The sequence below is a fragment of the Vombatus ursinus genome, unplaced genomic scaffold, assembly GCF_900497805.2.
Source record: "Vombatus ursinus unplaced genomic scaffold, bare-nosed wombat genome assembly UNPS02009173.1, whole genome shotgun sequence".
Classification (NCBI taxonomy): domain Eukaryota; kingdom Metazoa; phylum Chordata; class Mammalia; order Diprotodontia; family Vombatidae; genus Vombatus; species Vombatus ursinus.
The window spans coordinates 8,152,511-8,175,064 of NW_020948951.1; the positions used below are offsets into that span (position 1 = coordinate 8,152,511).

At 36.5% G+C, this 22,554-nt stretch overlaps 1 protein-coding gene across 1 annotated transcript; it reads right to left on the reverse strand.

The window, feature by feature from the left end:
• Positions 1–12,513: 12,513 nt before the first annotated feature.
• LOC114035229 (vomeronasal type-1 receptor 3-like) lies at positions 12,514–13,395 on the reverse strand. Its single transcript, XM_027851301.1, has one exon. The coding sequence runs from the start codon at positions 13,393–13,395 to the stop codon at positions 12,514–12,516; it is 882 nt and encodes a 293-aa protein (XP_027707102.1).
• Between the last annotated feature and the right edge of the window lie 9,159 nt (positions 13,396–22,554).

The window sequence follows — 22,554 nt, forward strand, 5'->3', positions numbered from 1 at the left end:
TACCTATTTTGGTCTCTGCTTCTTGGGTGGATGAGGGAAGGGCTCCTGCTGCTAGTGTATGTCTGTGGAGGTGTGGGAGTGAGGGTGGTCTTATCATAGTTAATAGCTATGGGATAACCTGTATTCATCTCCCCCCAGAGCTGTGATTAGAAGATCAAATTAAAGAGAAGTGACATTGCCTATACTGGGAGTCATTGATGTCTCTGAAGAAGAAGAAACTTTTGTCCCAGGTGCTCATAATTATCCACAATTAATGCTGATTTGTGACAATTCTCCCAAGCCTCTCCCTCCCCCCAAAGTAAGCAAGTGCTAGCAGATGGAAGGAAAACTTTTCTCTAGTCTCTGGGAGAGTCAGACAAGGTCATTCACAGAGGGTAAAGCAGGGAAGTTTGAGGCCTGGTGTGGTTGTTTGCTACCTCTTTTCCAGAATAACAGAATGTCTTAGGTAGAAGAAGATAAAAAGAAATCAGCAAAACTGAAGAACACATTAATAAAGCTCATAATTTATACATTGTTCTCCATTAATGGCCTCCACCCTTTACAAAGGAGCAAAGAATGTGTCTTCTCTTTCACTTTCTTTTTGGTCAAGTTCATATCTTGTAAGGTCTCAGTATTCAGTTTTGATTGTTTTGTGATTGTGTTCCAATTTATTACTAACAAATACAGAGGTATAAATATTTTTGTGAATATCATGGCTTTCTTTTTGTCTTTGATGCTCGTGGTTTATCTGCCTACTGTTGGAATCTCTTGGTTAAAAGGATCTGGATATTTTAGTCACTTTACTTACATAATTCAAAACTGCTTTTCAGAATGATTGTATCAGTTTCCATCTCCACCAACAATGAATTAGTTTGCATGTTTTTCCATGCTTCCTTCACCATTGACCATGCTTGTCTTTGGTCATCTTTCTCAAATTTTTGAATCTGAAGTTAAACTTCAGGTTTGTTTTAGTAGTATTTCTCTTATTACTAGTGGTTGGAAGTATGCTGTTTATATAAAATATAGTTTATGTAATTAATTTGTTTATTAATATTTCCTAGTGTTGAAAACCATTTTTATATCCTTCCACTTCTTTTAAAAATTAGACAGTAGCTTTTGGTCTTATATCATTCTCATAATTGTCTAAACCTTTGAATAGCAAACCCTCATTAGAGATACATGATACAAACCTTTCTTTCCTCTCAGTCAATTCACTTTCCCTTATAACCCAGGTGTGTTCATTTTGTTTGTGAAAAACATTTCAATTTCTTGCAATCTAAATTATCTATCTTGTCAGTTGTAACTGCTTCTTTTCCTTTTTTGATTAGGAATTCTTTCTCTACCAATAGCTTTTTCTATTTTATTTTTAATAGTATGGCTTTTAAAAATCAATTTACATTTCCTTTCCCTCTCCCACACAATGAGAAGTCAACAAAAACAAAACCCATCACAAATATGTATAGTAATGTAAAACAAATTCCTACATTTGGCATGTTGAAAAAAAAAAGAGGGGAGAACGTAAGAACAGAGGAAGGCAGAAAAGAAGGAAGGAAGAAGCAGCATTATCCAACTGGAATTGGCCAGTTGAGTCCCCAGTGGGGCAGCAAGTACTTCTCACAGATTGTTAAGTGGTGCCTCAGATACATTGAGACCTGGGAAAGATCTTGGCTTGGATATCTAACTGGAAGACAGAAAGCAGTGACTTCTTACTGTCCAGGTTTTGCATTTTATCATATTCTTCTGGGAGACTTCTGATCCTTATATTGTGTTTGTAACTCCTCCTATTTTAATATTTGGTATATTTCTATGTGTGTTCTGCAAAACTACCTGTTTCCTGCCATATTGAGAATTTTTTTCTCTTTCTTTGGTCCTAATGACTTGTGCTTTGACGTATTCATCCAAATTCAGCTCAATTCCTTTTCACTTCTCTATTATCCCCCTAAGAATCTCATGCAGAACCTCATCATCCTTTGAGATTCCATCAATCTCATTTGCAGCCTGGCTTCCTTGCTTTGGACAACTCCTTCATGCCTTGAGGAACCTTATCATCTTGCAAGATTTCATCAGCTTTGATAATCACACCTCATTAATATTCTTAGTTCTCTAAGCATGACTTTTTTCTTTTCTTTGCACCTAAGAGCTTAGCACAGAGTTTTACACCTAGTAAGTACTAAATAAAGCCCTGTTTATTTATTGTATCCTTGCTAAATATCTTTTCTCTGCACTGGCAAGGTAAACATCCCTGTGATAACTGTTCAGTGGTCTATAAGAATCTCATTTAGTTTGTATTTTGAATCTGCAGCACTTGAACAGCTTGAGCTGGGCCTAGTCCATGAGAATTTGAAATCATCACTAAGCAGGATCATACAAAATAACAGATGATCATAGCCAGTATTGTTCTGGCTTTTGTTGATGCTTATGAGCATAGGTGAGGTGGCTTGTAGTCTTGACTATTCATTTAAAAAGAGTTAACTTGCAACTCTCAGGGATTTTCTATGAAATGGACTTTAGTATTGGAGCAGAAAACACTCTATGGTACTGAAGAACTAAAGCCCAGATGATAGCAGAGAACAACTGTGTGACCCAAAATCCAGAGACAAAAATAATGGGATGGATTATTGAAAAGAAACACCCAGATGAGATGATGTTATGACCATAAGAGGTGAGTAGATGTCTATTGGAGAGCAGAGATATGACTTTTCTGGTCTTCAATTGAGTTACTGTCCCATTTGATTTAACCAGTTCCAAGTTGTTTTGCTGACTGCTGTTTTCTGAGTGAGTTTGAAGGCTGGAAGTGCCATTCTTCTTCATGATTTCCCTTGATATTCTGGATCTTTTTTTCCTCCAAAATGAATTTTGTTAATATTTCATTCAGCTTTCTGAATTCTGCTCCTGGTAGCTTGGTTGGTATAGTAACAAATTTATTAAAATTACTTTTTTGGAATGGACAAGCCATGAGCTCTGAATATTCTACCAGCTTTTTAAGTTGGTCTTCATTTTGTTACTGAATATATGCCCCTATTCAGTGTGATTTCATTAATTGACCTCCATATATTTATATGTATATATTTGGTAGCTAGTTGGCACAGTGAACAGAATGCTACTCCTGAATTCAGGAATACTGGTATTCATGAGTTCAAATCTTTTCTCAGACACTTACTACCTGCGTGATCCTGGGCAAGACACTTAACCCTGTTTGCCTTTGTGCCTCATCTGTAAAATGAACTAGAGAAGGAAATGGAAAACTACTCCAATATTTCCGCCAAGAATCCTTCAAATGTAGTCACAAAGAAATGGACATGACTGAAATGACTGTACAAGAAAACACATACACACACATATACCCATAGGCCTATGTTTTTGTTCTACATGTATGTATAAATTGTGACGTGTATGTATGTGTGTATATACATATATTATATATGATGTTTTGAATGAGACTTTCTTTTATATTATTATCCTCTGAATTTCTTTTACTCTTAAATAGAAATATTATTGATAGTTTTTGGGTGGGGGTTGTGTCATGTAACTTTTTTGAGACTAGCCATTGTCTCGTTTTTTTTTGTCAATTCCCTAGGATTTTCTAAGCGTAGCCTTTTTAAAGACTGAGGATAATTATCTCAACTGGCACACTGATGAGTCGTGTCCCCAGAGCAAGGTTTCATCTTCTTATCAGGATTTAGGGGCACCTCTGAGGAGTCAGACCTGATTACCTAACGTATTCAGTTTAAACCCTCACCAGAGTGTACTCCCAAGTCTAAGCAGTTAAGAATCAATTTAGACAACAAGCACTGAGTCATTTTTAAAAAGTGGTATTTACTAAGATGGTACAATAAAAATATTTAGTATAAAACACCCCTTAACCTCTGCATAAGGATCTGTGTCAAATTTTACCATAAGTATATTTAGAGACCTGGGGAAAGTGGGTTCAAACTCAGAGAACATATATTGCAAATGTTTGACTCATGGCTCCTCGTTGCTGGAAGTCTTGTTTTCTTATACTTGGAGTACCTCTCAAATGAATCTTAGGCATCACGTAAATTCTTTCCTGGGTTCCTTATGAAGCTTAGGATTTTTACCATCTGTCTTAGACTCCTAATGTAGTCAATCAGTCAACAAACTTTTATACAGCACTTATTTCCTAGGCACTGTCCTAAGGACACAATCTGCCTACATGTATTTCTGGCTCCCCTTCTTCTCCAAGATGTCTTCAAATGCCTTTTCAAAATAGAATGTCCATATTTTTTCACTCATGACTAGGCTCAGGTTTAAGTGTATGCCATTTTTAATTGCCTCTTGAATTCCTCTGATTTTTGAAATACATCATGTAATATCATCCTGGAGTTTCTAGTGCATACAGAATAGTTTTGTGTCCTTTGCCCTTCTTTCCCTTTATTTATGAAAGTCTTTCACCTAGATACTTGCAGAATTTGTGCTTGTCATTAGAATTTTTCTATTTCATCACTGTGTCTTGGAGTTTGGGGCTCAGATTTTCTCTATGCACAAAGCTGGATTTTTCAAGAAGTGCTATGTTTTCTATATTAAAAGAATTGAGGGCAATTGTTTTCTGTAATTGCCTGTAATATGTTGATCAGGACATTATCAGGTTTTGTTTTTGCTGTTAAGTTTGTGCTGTGCCATAAATTTTTGTTTCTTTAATGTTTTTCACAATAGTTTTTTGAGCAACCACCTCTTTTAGTGTAAGAACATTTCTTTCCTTTGCAGTGGGCATTATCTCAGCATGGAAAGGGGAAATCATGTATTGGTTGATTCAGCCAAGAACCATAAAAGTATTCCTGAATCTTTTGGGAGACTTGGTGACCTGAATATGCTCAATGACAGGAGTATCCATCCCCATATATTAAGTTATTCATTCCTCTCTACATTTTTTGAGATGAGCAGCAAGAACTCATCACACATTTTTGGTCAGTCATCCTGTGCCTAACTATATCTGCCAACTCCACTACTATATTTTTTTGAAAGACACATATTGTTTCTTTAATGTGACATCTTGGTAGCTACTGGGGAGGTGTTTTAAATGTTCCTTTCCTTGATAGCTTGATAGTTTTGTGGATGATTTTAAGTTGGACTCAGAGATTTAAATTCTAGACTTGCATGATTCTGTGGGTTCCTGTTGTTCAGGAGAGTGTTTCATCATTTTAAATGAGTATCTGGATATGTTACTGGAAGAGAAAAAGCAGGGGCTTCTTATTGTCCAGGTTTTTAAATTTAATAATGTCTTTCTGATCCTTAATTTATGTTTTTAACTCCTGCTATTTTGATGGTTGGAATATCTCTGTGTCTGGACTGCAAAACTTCCTGTTTCCTGCCACACTGAGAAATTTCTTTTTCTCTCACTTTAGTGCTAATGTCTTGTGCTTTGAATTGTTGACCCAAACCCAGCTTAACTCCTTCACACTTCTCTCTTTTAAAAATATTAATTAATTTTTAGTTTTCAACATTGATTTTCATATGATTTTGTGTTCTAGATTTTTTCTCCACCCCTCCTCTCCCACCTCTCCATCTCCTTCCCCCAAACAGTGTTCAATCTGATATATACTATAGAAATACATTCATATCAAACATATTTTCACATTAGTCATGTTGTAAAGAAGAATTAGAACCAGTAGGAGAATCCACAAGAAAGAAGAAACAAAACAAAACAGAAGAAAATAAAGAGCAAATAGTATGCTTTGATCTGCATCCAGACTCCATAGTTCATTTTCCGAATGTGGTAACATTTTCTGTCATGGGTCTTTTGGAGTTGTCATTGCTGGGAAGAGCTAAGTCTTTCAAAGTTAGTCATGTCACAATGTTGCTGTTACTGTATACAATGTTCTCCTGTTTCTGGTCACTTCACTCAGCTTCAGTATATATAGGTCTTTCCAGGTTTTTCTGAAGTCTGCCTGCTCATTATTTCTTTTAAAAGCTTTTATTTTGTATTTTGTTTTCTCCAGTTACATGACAAACAATTTTTAACATTTGTTTTTAAAACTTTGAGTTCCAAATTCTCTCCCTTCCTCCCTCTCCAACACTCTCTCCATTGAGAAGGTAAGCAATTCCATATAAATTATACACGTGTAGACACTCAAAACATATTCATAATAGTCATGTGAAAGAAAACATGGAGAAGAAAAAATATTCAAGAAAAGTAAAGGAAATAAAATAAAGTTAAAAAAAGTATGCTTCAATCTGTATTCAGAACATCAGTTCTTTCTCTGGGAATGGATAACATTTTTCATCATAGGTTGTTCAGAGTTGTCTTGGATTGGTGTATTGCTGAGAATAGCTAAATCATTCATGGCTGATCATCTTACAATATTGCTGTTACTTTGTACACAGTACATCTCACTTTCCATAAGCTCATGCAAGTCTTTCCAGGTTTTTTGAGAGCATCCTGCTCATCATTTCTTATAGTACAATAGTATTCCATCATAATCACATACCACAACTTGTTCAACCATTTTCCAATTGATGGGCATCCCTTCAACTTCTAATTCTTTAACTCCAGAAAAGAACTACGATAAATATTTTTTGTCCATATAGGTCCTTTGCCTTTTTTTGTCTCTTTTGGGATACAGACCGAGAGTAGTATTGCTAGGTCAAAGGGTAGGCATGGTTTTATAGCCCTTTGGGCATAGTTCCAAATTACTCTACAGAATGGTTGAATCAATTCACAAGTCCACCAACAGTGTATTAAAGTCTCATTTTCCCCAAATATCCTCCAATACTTGTCATTTACTTTTTCTGTCCTATTAGCCAATCTAGTAGGTATGAGGTAGTACCTCAGAATTGTTTTAATTTACATTTCTCCAATCAATGGTGAGTTAGAGTATTTTTTCCTATGATTATATGTAACTTTGATTACTTCATCTGAAAACTGATCATATCATTTGATCATTTATCACTTGGGGAATGGCTCTTAGTTTTGTAAATTTGACTCAATTCTCTATATGTTTGAGAAATGAGGCCTTTATCAGAGAAACTTGCTTCAAAATTTTTTTAGTTACTATTGCTATTTCCCTCCATCCTATGTTGCCCCCCACATTTATTCTATTCTCTCTCCTTTCACCCTATCCCTCCTCAAAAGTGTTTTGCTTCTGACTACCCTCTTCCCAATCTACCCTCCCTTCTATCACCCCTCCCCCCACCCTTCTGTTATCCCCTTCCTTCCTACTTTATTGTAGAGTAAGATAGATTCCTATACCCAAATGAATGTGTATGTTATTCCCTCTCTGAGCCAATTTTGATGACAGTAAGGTTCACTCACTCCTCCTTACGTACCCTCTCTTCACCTCTACTGCAAAAGCTTTTTCTTGCCTCTTTTATGTGAGATAATTTACCCCATCTCACTTCTCCATTTCTCTTTGTCCCGGTATATTCCTCTCTCACCCCCTAATTTTATTTTTTAGATATCATCCTTTCATATTCAACTCACACCTGTGTTCTGTGTCTATATATGCTCCTTCTAACTACCCCAATAATGAGAAAAGTCTTATGAGTTACAAATATCATCTTCCAATGTAGGAATGTAAACAGTTTAAACTTATTAAGTCCCTTATGTTTTTTCCTTCTTGTTTACCTTTTTTTTCTTGCTTCTCTTGAACCTTGTATTTGAAAGTCAAATTTTCTATTCAGCTCTGATCTTTTCTTCAAGAATGCTTGAAAGTCCTCTATCTCATTGAATGTCCATTTCCCCCCTGAAGGATTATATTCATTGTTGCTGGGTAGATGATTCTTGGTTATAAGTCTAGCTCCTGTGCCCTCTGGAATATCATATTCCAAGCCCTCCAACTGCTCATCATTACTTATGGAAAAATAGCATTCCATCACATTTATATACTACAACTTGTTCAGCAGTTCCCCAGTTGATGGGCATCCCTTCACCTTCCAATTCTTGGCCACCACAAAAAGAGCTCCTATAAATATTTTTGTACATGTGGGTCCTTTCCCCATTTTTATGATCTCTTTGGGATATAAAGCTTGAAGTGGAATTAATGGGTCAAAAGGTATGCACAGTTTTGTAGCCCTTTGGGCACAGTTCCATGTTGCTCTCCAGAATGGTTAGATTTGTTCACAACTCCACCAACAGTACATTAATATCTCATTTTTCAAACTTCCCCTCCAACATTTGTCATTTACCTTTTCTGTCCCATTAGCCAAACTAATAGGTATGAGGTAGTATCTCAGAGTTGTTTTGATTTGCATTTCTCCAATCAATAGTGATTTAGAGCATTTTTTTCATATGACTATAGATAGGTTTAATTTCTTCATCTGCAAACTGCCTGTTCATATCCATTGACCATTTATCAATTGGGGAATGACTTACATTCTTATAAATTTGTTTCAGTTCTCTATATATTTGAGAAGTGAGGCCTTTATCAGAGACACTGATTGTAAAAAATGTTTCCCAGCTTTCTGCTTCCCTTGTAATCTTGGTTGCATTGGCTTTGTTTGTGCAAAACCTTTTTAATTTAATATAATCAAAATTATCCATTTTGCATTTCATAACGTTCTCCATCTCTTGTTTGGTCATAAAATCTCCCCTTCTCCATAGATCTAATAGGTAAACTTCCTTGCTCTCCTAATTTGCTTATAGTATCATTCTTTATATCTAAATTGTGTACCCATTTTGACTTTATCTTAGTATACAGTGTAAGATGTTCATCTATGGCTACTTTCTGCCATACTATTTTTCAGTTTTCCCAGTAGTTTTTGTTAAATAGTGAGTTTTTATCATAGAAACTGGAGTTTTTGTGTTTATCAAACAGTAGATTACTATTATCATTGACTATTGTGTATTGGGTAGCTAACCTATTCCACTGATCCGCCACTCTATTTCTTAGCAAGTACCAAGTAATTTTAAATGATTGCTACTTTATTATACAATTTAGGATCTGGTACCACTAGGCCACATTCTCTTGCATTTCTTTTCATTAATTCCCTTGATATTTTGGGCCTTTTTTTCTTCAGGATGAATTTTTTTATTATTTTTTCTAGCTCTTTAAAATACTTTTTTGATACTTTGATTGGTATGGCACTGAATAAATTAATTAATTTTAGGTAGAATTGTCATTTTTATTTTATTAGCTCAGCCTACCCATGAGCAGCTGATATTTTTCCAATTATTTACATCTGACTTTATTAGTGTGAAAAATATTTTGTAATTGTGTTCATATAATTCCTGGGTTTGTCTTGGCAAGTAGACTCCCAAATATTTTATGCAGTCTACAGTAATTTTAAATGGAATTTCTCTTTCTATCTCTTCCTGTTAGGCTTTGTTAGTAATATATAGAAATGCCAATGATTTATATGGATTTATTTTCTTTCCTGCAACTTTGCTAATGTTGTTTATTATTTCCAGTACTTTTTTAGCTGATTCTCTAGGATTCTCTAAGTATATCATCATATCATCTGCAAAGAGTCACAGTTTCGTTTTGTCATTTCCTAGTTTAATTCCTTCAATTTCTTTTTCTTCTCTTGTTGCTAAAGCTAACATTTCTAGTACACAATTGTATAATAGTGGTGAAAATGGGCATCCTTGTTTCACCCCTGATCTTATTGGGAAGTCTTCTAGCTTATCCCCATTACAGATAATGCTTGCTGATGGTTTTAGATAGATATTACTTACCATTTTAAGGAAAGCCCCATTTATTCCCATGCTCTCTAGTGTTTTTAATAAAAATGGGTGTTGCGTTTTGTCAAAAGCTTTTTTCTGCATCTGTTGAGAAAATCATATGATTTCTGTTAGTTTTTGTTGTTGATATAGCCAATTGTGTTAATTGTTTTTTTTTTTAAACATTGAACCAGCCCTGCATTCCTGGTATAAATCCTACCTGGTCATAGTGTATTATCCTCATGGTAAGTTGATGTATTCTCTTTGCTAATATCTTATTTAAAATTTTGTATCAACATTCATTAGGAAATTGGTCTATAATTTTCATTCTTTGTTTTGGCTCTTCTTGGTTGAGGTATCAGCACCATATTTGTATCATGAAAAGAATTTGGTAAGACTCTTCTGTAACTATTTTCCCAAATAGTTTATATATTATTGGAATTAATTGTTCTTTAAATGTTTGATAGAATTCACTTGTAAAACCATCTGGCCCTGGAGATTTTTCTTAGAGAGTTCATTGATGGCTTCTTCAATTTCTTTTTCTGAAATGGGGTTATTTAAGTATTTTATTTCCTCTTCTGTTAATCTGGGCAATTTATATTTTTTTAAATATTCGTGCATTTCATGAGGATTGCAAAATTAATTGGTATAGAGTTGCGAAAAATACATCCTAATTATTGTTTTAAATTCCTTTTCATTGGTGGTGAATTACCCTTTTCATTTTTGATCCTGGTAATTTGGTTTTCTTCTTTGTCAAATTAACAAAAACTTTATATATTTTATTGTTTTTCCATAAAACCAGTCTATAGTTTAATTTATTAGTTCACTAATTTTCTTAATTTCATCTCACCTTTGGTTTTCAGAATTTCTAATTTGGGATTTAATTGGGGATTTCTAATTTGTTCTTTTTCTAACTTATTTAGTGGCATGCCCAATTCATTGATCTCCTGTTTCTCTATTTTATTCATGTAAGCATCGGGAGAGATAAAATTTCCCCTGGTTTTGCCAACTTCATTTATTTTTGCTTCTTACCCTGGCTTCCTCTGTATGTTAATCATATAAGGTCCTCAGAGGAATTTTATCCCTTGGAGTTTTAGTCTACACATAGCTCCAAGTGGTCCTTTTATGTAGATAAAATAGGGAGGAGGGTTTGGGACATATAGACTCATAATTCATAATTTAATAGAAATTAGAAGGAATTTTCTAGTCTTATGTCAGAAAGTTATCTGGGACCAAAGATATATGTTGAACGACCAATATTCTACATTTTTTCCCCACTCCATTGTCCCAGACTCTGTCCCATGCAGGCTAGGGCAGTTTCTCCTTAAAAGATTATAAAATTCACCTTGAGACTCAATTATTCTAGTGAACAAGGGTAGTGCCTCTGACCTAGCTTCCTGGTGGCCCAAGTAAAAAGTCAGTGCATAAGGAGTTCATTCCTTCATCAGACTCTTATCAGCCAACCAGCATGTTCAGCAAATGAGCAAAGAAGAGGAGACTAACTGAATAAATGTAAGCATTCTGAGAACAAGAATGTTTTTTTCTTTTCTTTGTATCCTAAGAACTTAATACAATCTTACATATAGTGAGTACTTAATAAACTCCTGTTTATTTATTGTATACTTTCTAAATATCCTTTCTCTGTACTGGCTATTGTGATAATAGTCAAATAACCTCTCAGTATCTCATTTAGTTTCTATTTTGAAACTGCAGCACTTGAACAGCTTCGATTGGGCCTACTCCATGAAAATCTCAAATTATCAAGAAGCAGGGATACACAAAATAACAGATGAGCATAGCCAGTATTGTACTGTTTTTTTGTTACAACCTAACACAACAACTCTGCAAAGACAAATTCAGTGACAGAGACAATTTGATGGGCTGTTGAAAAGAAACTCACAAATGAGATGATATTTTAACCATGAAAGGTGAGTTGATGTCTTTTGGATAACAGATATGTGATGCCCAGGAGCAAGGGGCACGGAACAGCTTAATAATATATAGTTATATGCCTTTGCCACTAATAAGTGACTCCCTCCTTACTGGTGGCAGTGAAAGTTTTGTCTTCCTTGAAGTGCAGGGTTGAGCTGGTGAGAGTTATAGAGCTTCAGACTTCAGCCAGTCTGTACTCTGGGGACTCTTCAAATGGGAGTCTCCCATTGGAATTCTCAAAGTGTGAGTCTTCAAACATAGCACTGAGTTGGATTCTAGCTTTGAGAGAGAAGATGGAATAGGCCAACCACACTTCAGGCTGCCAATGGAAAAGACTCTGGGAAGAAATGAGAGGTACATGCAGTCTCCATCATGTCCCTTTTCCTAGCTTGCTACTCTAGAGACTCTGCAGAAATACCTGATGTGGTAGCCAGCAAAGATAATTCACTCTTAGACTGCAGTATGAGAAGCATAGTAATAAGGATGAGGTAGGTGTGATAAGGTTATTAATATCTGTATTTATCAAAACACTTATGGAGTACTGTGTTAGGTTCTAGAAAAACTAGAGAACATCAGGAAGAAGGCAGCCAGAATAGTAAATGTTTTCCTGACCACATTAGAATCACTTGAAGAAAATGGAGATATTAAGGCTGGAGAAGAGAAGATGAAGTGGAAACATGACAGCTATGCTCAAATATTTGAAGGGAGTATCTTGTGGATAAAGGATTACTATTCTTCTGTTTATTGTCTGAAGGCATTCTTCTTTGCATATGAGTTGTGCTATGGGCTCTAGGAGGTCTGCTGTGACTCTGATGTCATGGGATTCTTCTGCTATTTCATTCTTCCAGTCGAGAAGTCTCTTTGCATCTCCTCTGTTTCAAGAACATTTAGGAAGCAGGTAAAGGCATGGTAGGAGGAAAAAACATTCAGTTTATGACTCCATGGTCACTGTTGAGCCCAGTTTGACAAAAGGGATGTTACTTGGCCTAGAAATTACAGGTAGGCCTGTGGAGTGTGGGGATGAGCAGAAAAGCACTGATGGTTGGATAACATAGTGACAGGAAGATAGAAGTAGACAATATCCAGGGAGAATTTTGATGAAAATAACTGAGAAAAAGAGTGAAAGTGGAGGTTAATGAATAAAAGATGACAAATGCACTCATGAGTAAAAGGATGGTTTGGGTGGCTCTGATCTCAGGGTGCTTTCTGGGTGAGAGTTTGGTGCTTCGAATTTTCTGGACATGCTGGTGGTGTTCGTGTAGGAGAAGCACCATGTAGCCACTGGCCAAGATCATGAGCCCCAGACAAAGCATATTTCTGAAAGTGGTCATTATCAAATAAAATTTCATAATATATTCTGAAGTACAAAATAAATTATCAAATGCCTTTGTAAAGTTGCTGCTGCTCCTTGGGCCTCTTGTACTTAGTGGAATAGGAATTTCTACCAGCAGATTGAGGATCCAACAAAAGAGATAGGACAGGGTGATGTGTTGTGTGAGTCTAACTTTGAGTTCTGCCCACCTGGAATTGCTGGGGCTGAGGGTGATGGCCTGGAATGTACACAGGAGGCAAGTCAGGGAAATTGAAAGCCCTTCACTCACTCTGCGAAAATAAAATACAACTTTACACCCAACATCATCCAGAAAATTGTTCCACCCTAAACCATGCATTGTTTGTGGGACTCCCTTGCTAACAAGTGCAATGGAGTTCACCAAGGTCAGCTGAGTGAAAAGAAGGGTTAAAGAACTTATCTTGTGACCAGTAATGACATTTAACATATAAGAGGTAAAGAGGAAGCAGTTTGCTATAGTCCCTACTGTGGTCACAGAAAGAAACATAATCCCAAGGCAGAGGATTTTTGGAGGCATTCTATTCATCTTAAAAAGAATGCTTTAGGTAGAACAAAATTGAGAGAATACAGGGAAGCCGTTTGACTATAATACTTTGAGATTCCATTCATAGGAAAGGCTCAAAATACTACTTCTCCCTCATTCCTATGCATATGTGGATGGATATTACTCTTTTTTGGAAAGTCACACAGCTTTTTTCATGCTCATATCCTTATTCATTTTTTCCTCTAAGTCAGTGAGCCGGTGGTAGAGCTGAGTTTGATTAGGACGATTGAGGATTTTATGGATTTGGAATTTTTCTATTTACAACTACTCAAAGTAGTAGTCTTTAATGAAGGTAAAAATTGACATCCTGCCATTCTGACCCCAAATTTTCCTTCATTGAGTTCTGCAGATCTTGTTATTGAAGGGCTGAATCAGTTCAAAACATAGGCCAACCATCTTCGTGTAGTCCTGTTGTGGAATAAGTGGAATAAGAAGAAAAAGGAAAGAGCTATAAACCAATCTCATAATAAGGAGTACACAGATTATCATGTTACTATGTGTTCTTCTCCCCCCCAGGACTGGAAGATATATTATTTATTTTTTTAACGTTATTTTTTCCTTTTTTTTGTTTCTTGACTACTATTACATATATGTATATATACACACAGTTACATACTTGCATACATACATATACATTTACTTATTAAAAATAAGTTTTTCCTAAAAGCTTTAAGAAAGTATCTTCCATTTTTATGTTAAGATCATACAGGAATTGATACATGTGATCAAAATGAACTACATATTTTAATAATGACATGTAGAGTAATTTTAACTTCATAATTATGCAAAAATTTTCCAAGGAGCTATTGTTACAGAAATAGTTCTTTACTTAATGGACTCAATAAAGTGCACTGCATGATTTTACCTTTTCCTATTAGGTCTTTCACTTTCTCTTTGTTAATTTGACTTAATACTCACCTTAGTTATTTTTCTCTGTTGTGGCAAAAAATGCCTAGCCTATTTTGAAAAGAATATGTTTTAGCAAGTTTTGAAATTCTAAGTCACCAGAGACCTTTGTTAGGCTAATTTTTCATTTCTACTGAATTTTTTAAGATGAATTTGTCTGATACATTTGTTCAAGAAAAGTTAGAATATGTGAAATTTCCACATTAATTTCTTTGTAAGATTTTGAGTTTCAATTTTCTTTTCTCCCTGCCTCCATCCTATCCCCGCTTCCCAAGATGGCAAGCAATCTGATATAGAATAAACATGTTGAATCATGCAAGCAGAACAAAAGGGAAAAGCCACAAAAAAAAACCCCCAAAAAAATGGTGAAAATAGTATGTTTTGATCTGCTCTCAGACTCCATAGCACTTTCCATAATGAGGCTTTTGGAATTGTCTTGGATCATTGTATTGTTGAGAAGAGGTAAGTCAACTAGAGTTGATCATCACATAATCTTACTGTGTACAATGTTCTCCTGGTGCTTCTCACTACAATATTCCTTGTAGTTTCATTTTGATATTTCTTTTAGGAGGTGATCAGTGGATTCTTTCAATGACTATTTTACCCTCTGGTTCTAGAATATCAGAGCAGTTTTCCTTGATAATTTCTTGAAAGATGCTATCCAGGCTCTTTTATGGATCATGGATTTTAGGTAGTCCAATAATTCTTAAATTATTTCTCCTGGACATATTTTACACTCAGATGTTTTTCAAATGAAGCATTTTTCATTTTCTTTTTTCTTTTTCATTCTTTTGGTTTTGTTTCACTTATTCTTAATTTTTCATCATCATTAGCTTCCACTTGCCCAAATCTAATTTTTAGGGAATTGTTTTCTTCAGTTAGCTCTTGTTACTCTTTTCCAATTTGTCCTATTCTCCTTCTAAAGTGTTTTTTTTCCTCCAGTGGATTTCCCCCCTCCCCAATTTGGCCAATTTTATTTTTTTAAGAAGTTATTTTCTTCAGTCAATTTTTGTGCTTCCTTTTCCAAACTGTTGACTCTTTTTCCCCATAATTCTCCTGTATAACTCTCATTTCTTTCCTCAAATTTTCTTCTATTTCTCTTAGTTGATTTTTAAAATCCTTTTTGAGCTCTTCCAAGAGTACTTTTTGGTCTTGAGACCAATTCATATCCCCCTTTGAGGCTTCACATGTAAGAATTTTGACCTTTTTGTCTTTTTCTGAGTTGGTGTTTTGATCTTTCCTGTCACCATAGTAGCTTTCTATGGTCAGGGCTCTTTTTTATTTTGTTATGTTTTTTCTTGATCAGTTTTAAAAGTTGAGCACTGCTCAACAGGTAGAGGGGGCACTGTTCTAAGATTCTTTCACTGGGTTCTAGGGGGCTGGTCACTGGCTATCAAGCTGTACCAGTGCTTCTGGGGCTAGCAGCTTGCCAACTGTGCTAGGGTTGTCCAGCCTAGTCATGCCTTTTTTGCCTTGCATGGGATTCCTAGCATTTTGCCTGCTGTGCTTGAGCTGGAGGCCTCACAACTGGCCTTCTGTGCCACCATTTTACTGAGCAAGAACTCTGGGGCCTCACTTGGTAATGTGCACTGTGGTTAAGAACCTCCTGCTGGCTTGCCTGGTCACCACCTGTGCACCTTTCACCCAAATAAGACACACCTTACCTTCTAAGTTATCTTGGGCTGTGAAAGTTAAAAAGTTTTTGCCTAAGTAAACCAATACATTTAAATTAGAAAGAAAGCTTGAAATGAGGGGAAAATCACTGTAGTAATTTTTTCTGATAAAGGTCTCATTTTTAAAATATATAGGAAACTGCGTCAAATTTCAAAGAAACAAAAGGCATTTTTCAATTGATAAATTGTCAAAAGATAAAACTGGGTTCATTTTAGAGGAAAAAATTCAAACAATCAACACACATATGAAAAAAAATTTCTGAATCACTAATACATAGAGAAACAGAAATTAAAACAACTCAGGTACCACCACCTCCCACCTATCAGTTTGACTAAGATGAAAAAAAAAGAACATGACAAATAATGGAGGCATTATGGGAAACAAGTACTAATTCATGACTAGCAAAATTATGAGCCAGTCTAGCCATTCTGGAAAGCCGTTTGGAACTATTCTCAAAAGGTGTTCAACTGTGCCTAATTTTTTGATCCAGCAAGACTACTATTAGGTCTGTACTACAAAAAGAGTGACAAAAGAACTAAAGGACCTGTATGTACTAAAATATAGCAGCTTTTTTAGCAGTGGCAAAATTTAAAACTGAAGGACTGTCAATCAGTTGAGTAAAGGCTGAATAAATGATATATAAAAGGGACGGGATACTATTGTGCTTTAAGAAATGATGAAAGGCATGTTTTCATGAAAACTCAGGAAGAATTGTATGAATGGATACAAAGTGAAATGAGCAGTTCCAGGAGAAGAATTTGTACAATAACAGCAATATTGTAAAGATAATCAATTTATGCACTTGCAGAGACAGTAATTATGATCAATACAACGACCAATCCTAATTCCAAAGGGCTTATATAATGAAAAATGTCAATTACCTCCAGATATAGAACAAAGGGGCTCAGAGTTAAAATTAAAACATACCTGTATTTTTCCCTTATTCCAACCCTCCCTTTTTCTCCTCCTCCCTCTCTCCCTTCTTTTTCTTCTTCCTTCTTTCCTTTCTGTGTAACCTTGTTTCCTCCTTTGTACAATGAGGAGGCTGTGCTAGGTAACCTCAGAGGGCCCTTCCAGATCCAGGTTGATGATCTTGCTATGAGGAACAGTTGAGTTTGATTATAGTGTAATGGATATGAAACAGAATAGAAAGAGATAAGGAGGCAGAGCCAAGAAGGCAAAGTAGAGGTAGCAACCCAGCCTACCTCTCTCATGATTAGCATCCCAACAACTTGAAAATAACATCTCAAATTGTACTTTGGATTATCAAAATGAGCCAAAGGTCATTGTGATACATTTTTGCAGAGTCAGACATGGCAGGAGAAGATTGTGACACTGGGAAGGGGGCCCATAGCAGCACCAGGCATCGGCCTTGGAGGCAGCCATGAGTGCAACAGTAGTAGCTTTGGGAGTTCTCAGCCCAGAGACAGTAAAGGGATTAGACAACTAGTTAGAAAGGGTTTACATGGGACCATTTGCTGGGATTAGGTGCAAGACCTGGTGCTGATGGGTAAATGCATTGCTTATACATAATTTTGAGTTGCAGTTCCCATGAGGGAAAGCTGCTCTTCTCATTGGGTCCCTGGTTATAGTTACAAGGCAGAAAGGAGCATTAGCACTTTCTGCTACAGCATGGTTGGATCCCTGGTCACAGTTCTAGATCCAACAGGAGCTATAGCACTTGCAGCTGCAGGGGAGAATGGGCCCTTCTCCAGTAATGACCAGAGTGTTGGCCAGGAGAACAGTGACCACACCTTTTCCTGGATCACATCCCCTTTGAAGCACTGAAAACTTGCAATTCCCCTGAATTAGCTCTGAAACCAATATCCTGAAAGACCTGATGCCTGAGACAATGCCTCCTCACCTTGAGATAAATGGAGGCCATCTTGAATATAATGTCCATAGTCAAGAAATAGACTGGGAAAATGAGCAAACAACAAAAAAGTACTTGATCATAAAAAGTTCCTATGATAGCAGGGAAGAGTAAGACACAAACTAAGAAGAAGACAACAACATGAAAGCAGCAACAAAGAAAGCCACAAAGACAAATGTCAACTGGACAGAAGCCAAATAAGAACTCCCTGAAGGATTAAAGAAATAGGCAAGAGTGGCAGAAGAAAAAAGAAACATGAGTGATGCATGAAAATTATGAAGAGAATTAAAAGCTTTGTAAAAAAAAAAGGCACAAAAACAATACTGACAATAACACATTTAAAAAAAACAATATTTGCTGAATAGTAAAAAAGGCACAAATTTTCACTGAAAAGAAGAATTTCTTAAAAAGTAAGAATTGGACAAATGGAAAATTTGCTACAAAATCTCACTGAAGAAAAATAATTCCTTCACAATTAGAACCAAACAAATGGAAGCTGATGACTTTTTGAGACAACAAAACACAGTAATGCAAAGTTTAAAAAAGAATGAAAAACTAAAAGAAAATGTAAAGCAACTCATTATGAAAACAACTGACATGGAAAATGGATCAAGGAGAAAGAATTGAAGAATTATTGGTCTACCTGCCCAGTCATGCCCACTAATCCTGGGGCTCCTCCTCTCCTGGGCTCTCTTCTTCAAATTGCTCAGTGATCTCATCAGTTCCTATGGATACAATATGGATACATCATGCAGATATTTCCCAGATTTATGTATTTCACCCTATCCTTTCTCCTTAGTTTCAGTCTCACATCATCAACTTATACTTGGACATCGAAACTGGATGTTCCACAGGCATCTCAAAATCATCATATGCAAAAAAATTCTCGATCTGTCCTCTCAAACTTTCCCCTCTTCTCAACTTCGTCATTCGTATTGAGGGCACTATTATCTTCCCAATATCACAACCTGGCTATTCAGATGTCATCTTTTATATTTCTCTTGAACTCATTCCACATAATTCATCAGTTGCTGAGTTGCAGAACTTCTACTTTTCCAGCATCTCTTGTATATATCCTCTTACATTTAGCACAGTGAAACAGTCTCTCATCATCTAGACTATGGCAATCCATCCTCCACTCAGCCATAAAATTAATTTTTCCCCAGCACTGGGCTGACCATGTGGACCTTTTATTCAGTTAAGTTCTGGTGGTTCTCTGTTACTTCCACGATCAAGTCTAAAATGTTGTTCTGTTGGTATTTAAAGCCCTTTATAGGCTTGTCCTTTCCTGTCTTTCCAGTCTTCTCACTGTTTCTTTAAGGCCCAGCAACAAGCTGCCTTCTTGCTGTTTCTCACACATACACTTCACCTCCCTATGCCATGCTTTTCACTAGCTGTCTCCATTTTTGGAATCTTCACCCGTTTTTATCTCCACCTACTATTCTCTTCATTCAGCTTAAATTCCCCTTTCTGCAGAAAGCTTTTTCTGGCTCCCCCTTTCCTTGTGTCTTCCTTCTGAGGTTACCTTCCATCTATTCCATATAATCTTATTCCTATGTAACTGTTTGTGTGTTGTCTAATCCATTGGGATATGAATTCTTTTAGAGCAAAGATACTGTTTTTCCTTTCTTTGCCTGACCCATAGCAAACAGTTAATAAATGTATGATTACTTGATGACTGTTGCCTATGATACCTTCTGGTTATCACTTTCACAAAGTAGTTCAAAGAAATATTCCTAAACCTCAGAGTGCAACTTTGTTGAGAAGTGGAGCCATCCTTTTCATCTTATATTCTCCCTGTGTGGCACGTAGAAAGCCCTTAGAAGTTTTAGAGCAGTTGTTGATTTGCACTGATAAAGGGAATTTTCTCACTGAGTTCTTGCACCAATTAAATCACAAGTCTGTACCAACTATGCTGAGACATTTTCTCTCCGTTAATATTTACCTCTTGTTTCTATCAACTTTTGTTGTTTTTATCTGTACATTTTGGAAGAATTTGGATCAAGTAGAAAAGATTCTGAGGTGTGAATACAGCAGGGTGAGCAGTCTCTAGGTCATGCCATAGGAATATCAGGGAAAGAATTGTAGTTGTGTCACCTGGAAAAGAGAAGACCTTCTGGGTCGGATCTGATTGCTGTCTTCAAATATCTGAAGGGCCATCAAGTGGCAGAGGTATTGATTTAGGCTTGATGGGAGTGAAAAAACTTTCTAAAAATTAGACCTACCATAAAGTCAGATATGCTCTCTTTCAGAGAAGGGAGTCCCCCTCATGAGAGGTCTCCAAATAAAAGTTTCAAAGAAGAATGATCATTTGTCTGGTATGCAGCCAATGGGATTCTTGCTCAGGTATAGATTGACAATAGTTGCTGAAGTCCCTTCCAATTTCCAGATCAATAAGGAATGAATGAATTAATTAGTTAATGAAAATTCACTATGCTCCAGACCTTGGGCTAATTGTTAAGGATATAAATACAGACAATTCTGTTCCAGTCACTTGTATTTTAATAGCAGGAGACTACTTATATAGGGACCAGAGCAACATTTGAAACTCTTTCCTCCTCAGAAATCGCAGATTCAGGTACCTAGACTATGTATGAATATTTGTAGCATTGGGGAACCCATGATCTCCCATTCTTCCTTGAGAGTGCTTTAACTATTATGGTATATTCTATTATATTTGATGGAAATCTGTCTGTCTATATCTTGTACGCATGGCTTCTAGTTTGACCTAATTGGGTCACCTCAGTCAGGCATGATCCATTTTCCATATTACAATTATTCGAATTCTCAAATAGCTGTCAATTATCATAGATAGCAGCTAGTTGGCATCAAGTACTGGACTTAGGGTAATGAAAAAATCAGGGTTTATGACCTACCTTAGTCTCTTTCCAGTTGTATAATTCTTGGTAAACCACTTAACTTTGATTTTCTTCAGTTTTCATATCTGCAAAATAAGGAAACTAATAGCATCCACATCCCAATATGGTTGTGAGGATCAAATGACATGAGAGTTGTCAAGCCCTTTGGAAATCTTAAATTCTACAGAAACATTAATTGTCTTTATTATCTTTATCAGGTCATCTGTTCCTGGGCTAAAACCACTATTTTGTGTGACAACAAATCAGTGGCATGGTCACTACCTAGACCATGCTTGTTCCCTCACTCTCCTGCTCAACCTTCTTGGGTGAGTTCCTGTTTTCAATGTCCTTCCTAAAATGAACTGAACACCACATATCCCATTGTGGTTTGATTAGAGAGTAGGAAAGACAAAGGTGTAACTACTCAGTCCTTGTTTCCAGGCACATGTCCTTATGTTACTTAGGTTTCATATACCAGAATCGCACAATGTAAGAGCTGGAAGGGACCTTGCAAGCCACTAGTTCTAATCCCTATAGGAAAGGAGTATCCCTGTATCTCAGAATGCAGGTTTATAGTGGAGGGGTCTTCTCTTTTTCTCCTTGTGTGCTCAGTTCTTTGTGCAAAGAAAATCCATAACAAAGGCTTGTAAAGTTCACTGATGTAATGAGTTTTGAAGTCTTGTTGATTCTATATCCATAAAATCTCTTGTTTCTACTCCCATAACCACTATGTAATTCATTCCCTCACTAATGATAGCCTGGACTATTGTAACATGATTTTAAGTGGGCAACAAGCTTCCAATCTCTCCACATTTTTGTCCAAGCTTCTCAAAATAATCTTAAATAAAGGCTTGACCACATCATTTTCTGACAGATGAACCTCAGGCCCAGTAACTATGTCACTGGTGTGTTGTGGGGAGCAAATTAGATTATATTAGTAAATGTAATGCACAGTGCCTGGAACATAGTAGGTGCTTAATAATTGCTTGTTCTCTTCTCCATTTCCCCTTCCTGGCTCCCTGCCTCAGTCCTATTCCATGCTACCTTAGTCTGTTTGCCTCCTGCCTCTGGCCTCTGATTCCTCTGATCTAGGGACATCTTATCGAGGTCTAAGTGAGCCCCAGATACTTGCCACTCACCTGTGCCCTCTGTCTTTGGCTTTTCCAACCTGCCACCAAATCCACCTCCTAACATGACTCCCACAGCCTATAGATTTGTCTGCTCTTGTTTAATGTGAGCCTTTCAGTGCACAACTTCACCTGCCATTTGTTTGGAACTTAAGGAAGGATATTAAGAAGGGTCTTAGTGCTGATCTTCATCAATCTCTTTCTATTGATATTCTCGATTCATTCCTCCAGGGTTAGCGTATTACTCTCCAGATACCTGTGCTTCTAAATGCCAAGCTGCCGATATACAAACTCAACACTCCAAATGTAATTGTTCACTCCTTCCTAACCCCAACACCACACACTCTTCATTCCTCCCTTCCACCTAGCAATATTACACTTTGTGTCTACCTGCTTCCACTGCGCTCTCTGAAATGCGGGATCCATAATTAAGAAACTTTGTTTCATCTTAATATTTTTACATTATCACTCATTCCATCTTCTGGCACTCAGTGAGACCAGTTCCCTCCTGCAGACCTTGTATTCCTGGCTACTTTTTCTGAAACTCATTGCAGTTTCATTCATACCTTGTAACTTTCTGGAGTCCAAATACTTCTTGCTGCCTGCTGCCCCTTCGAGATTCTTTCTCTACCACTATTGCTCTGCAATCTCTGCTCTGTTGAGTTTCATTTTATTCAAATGCATTTCCCAATGC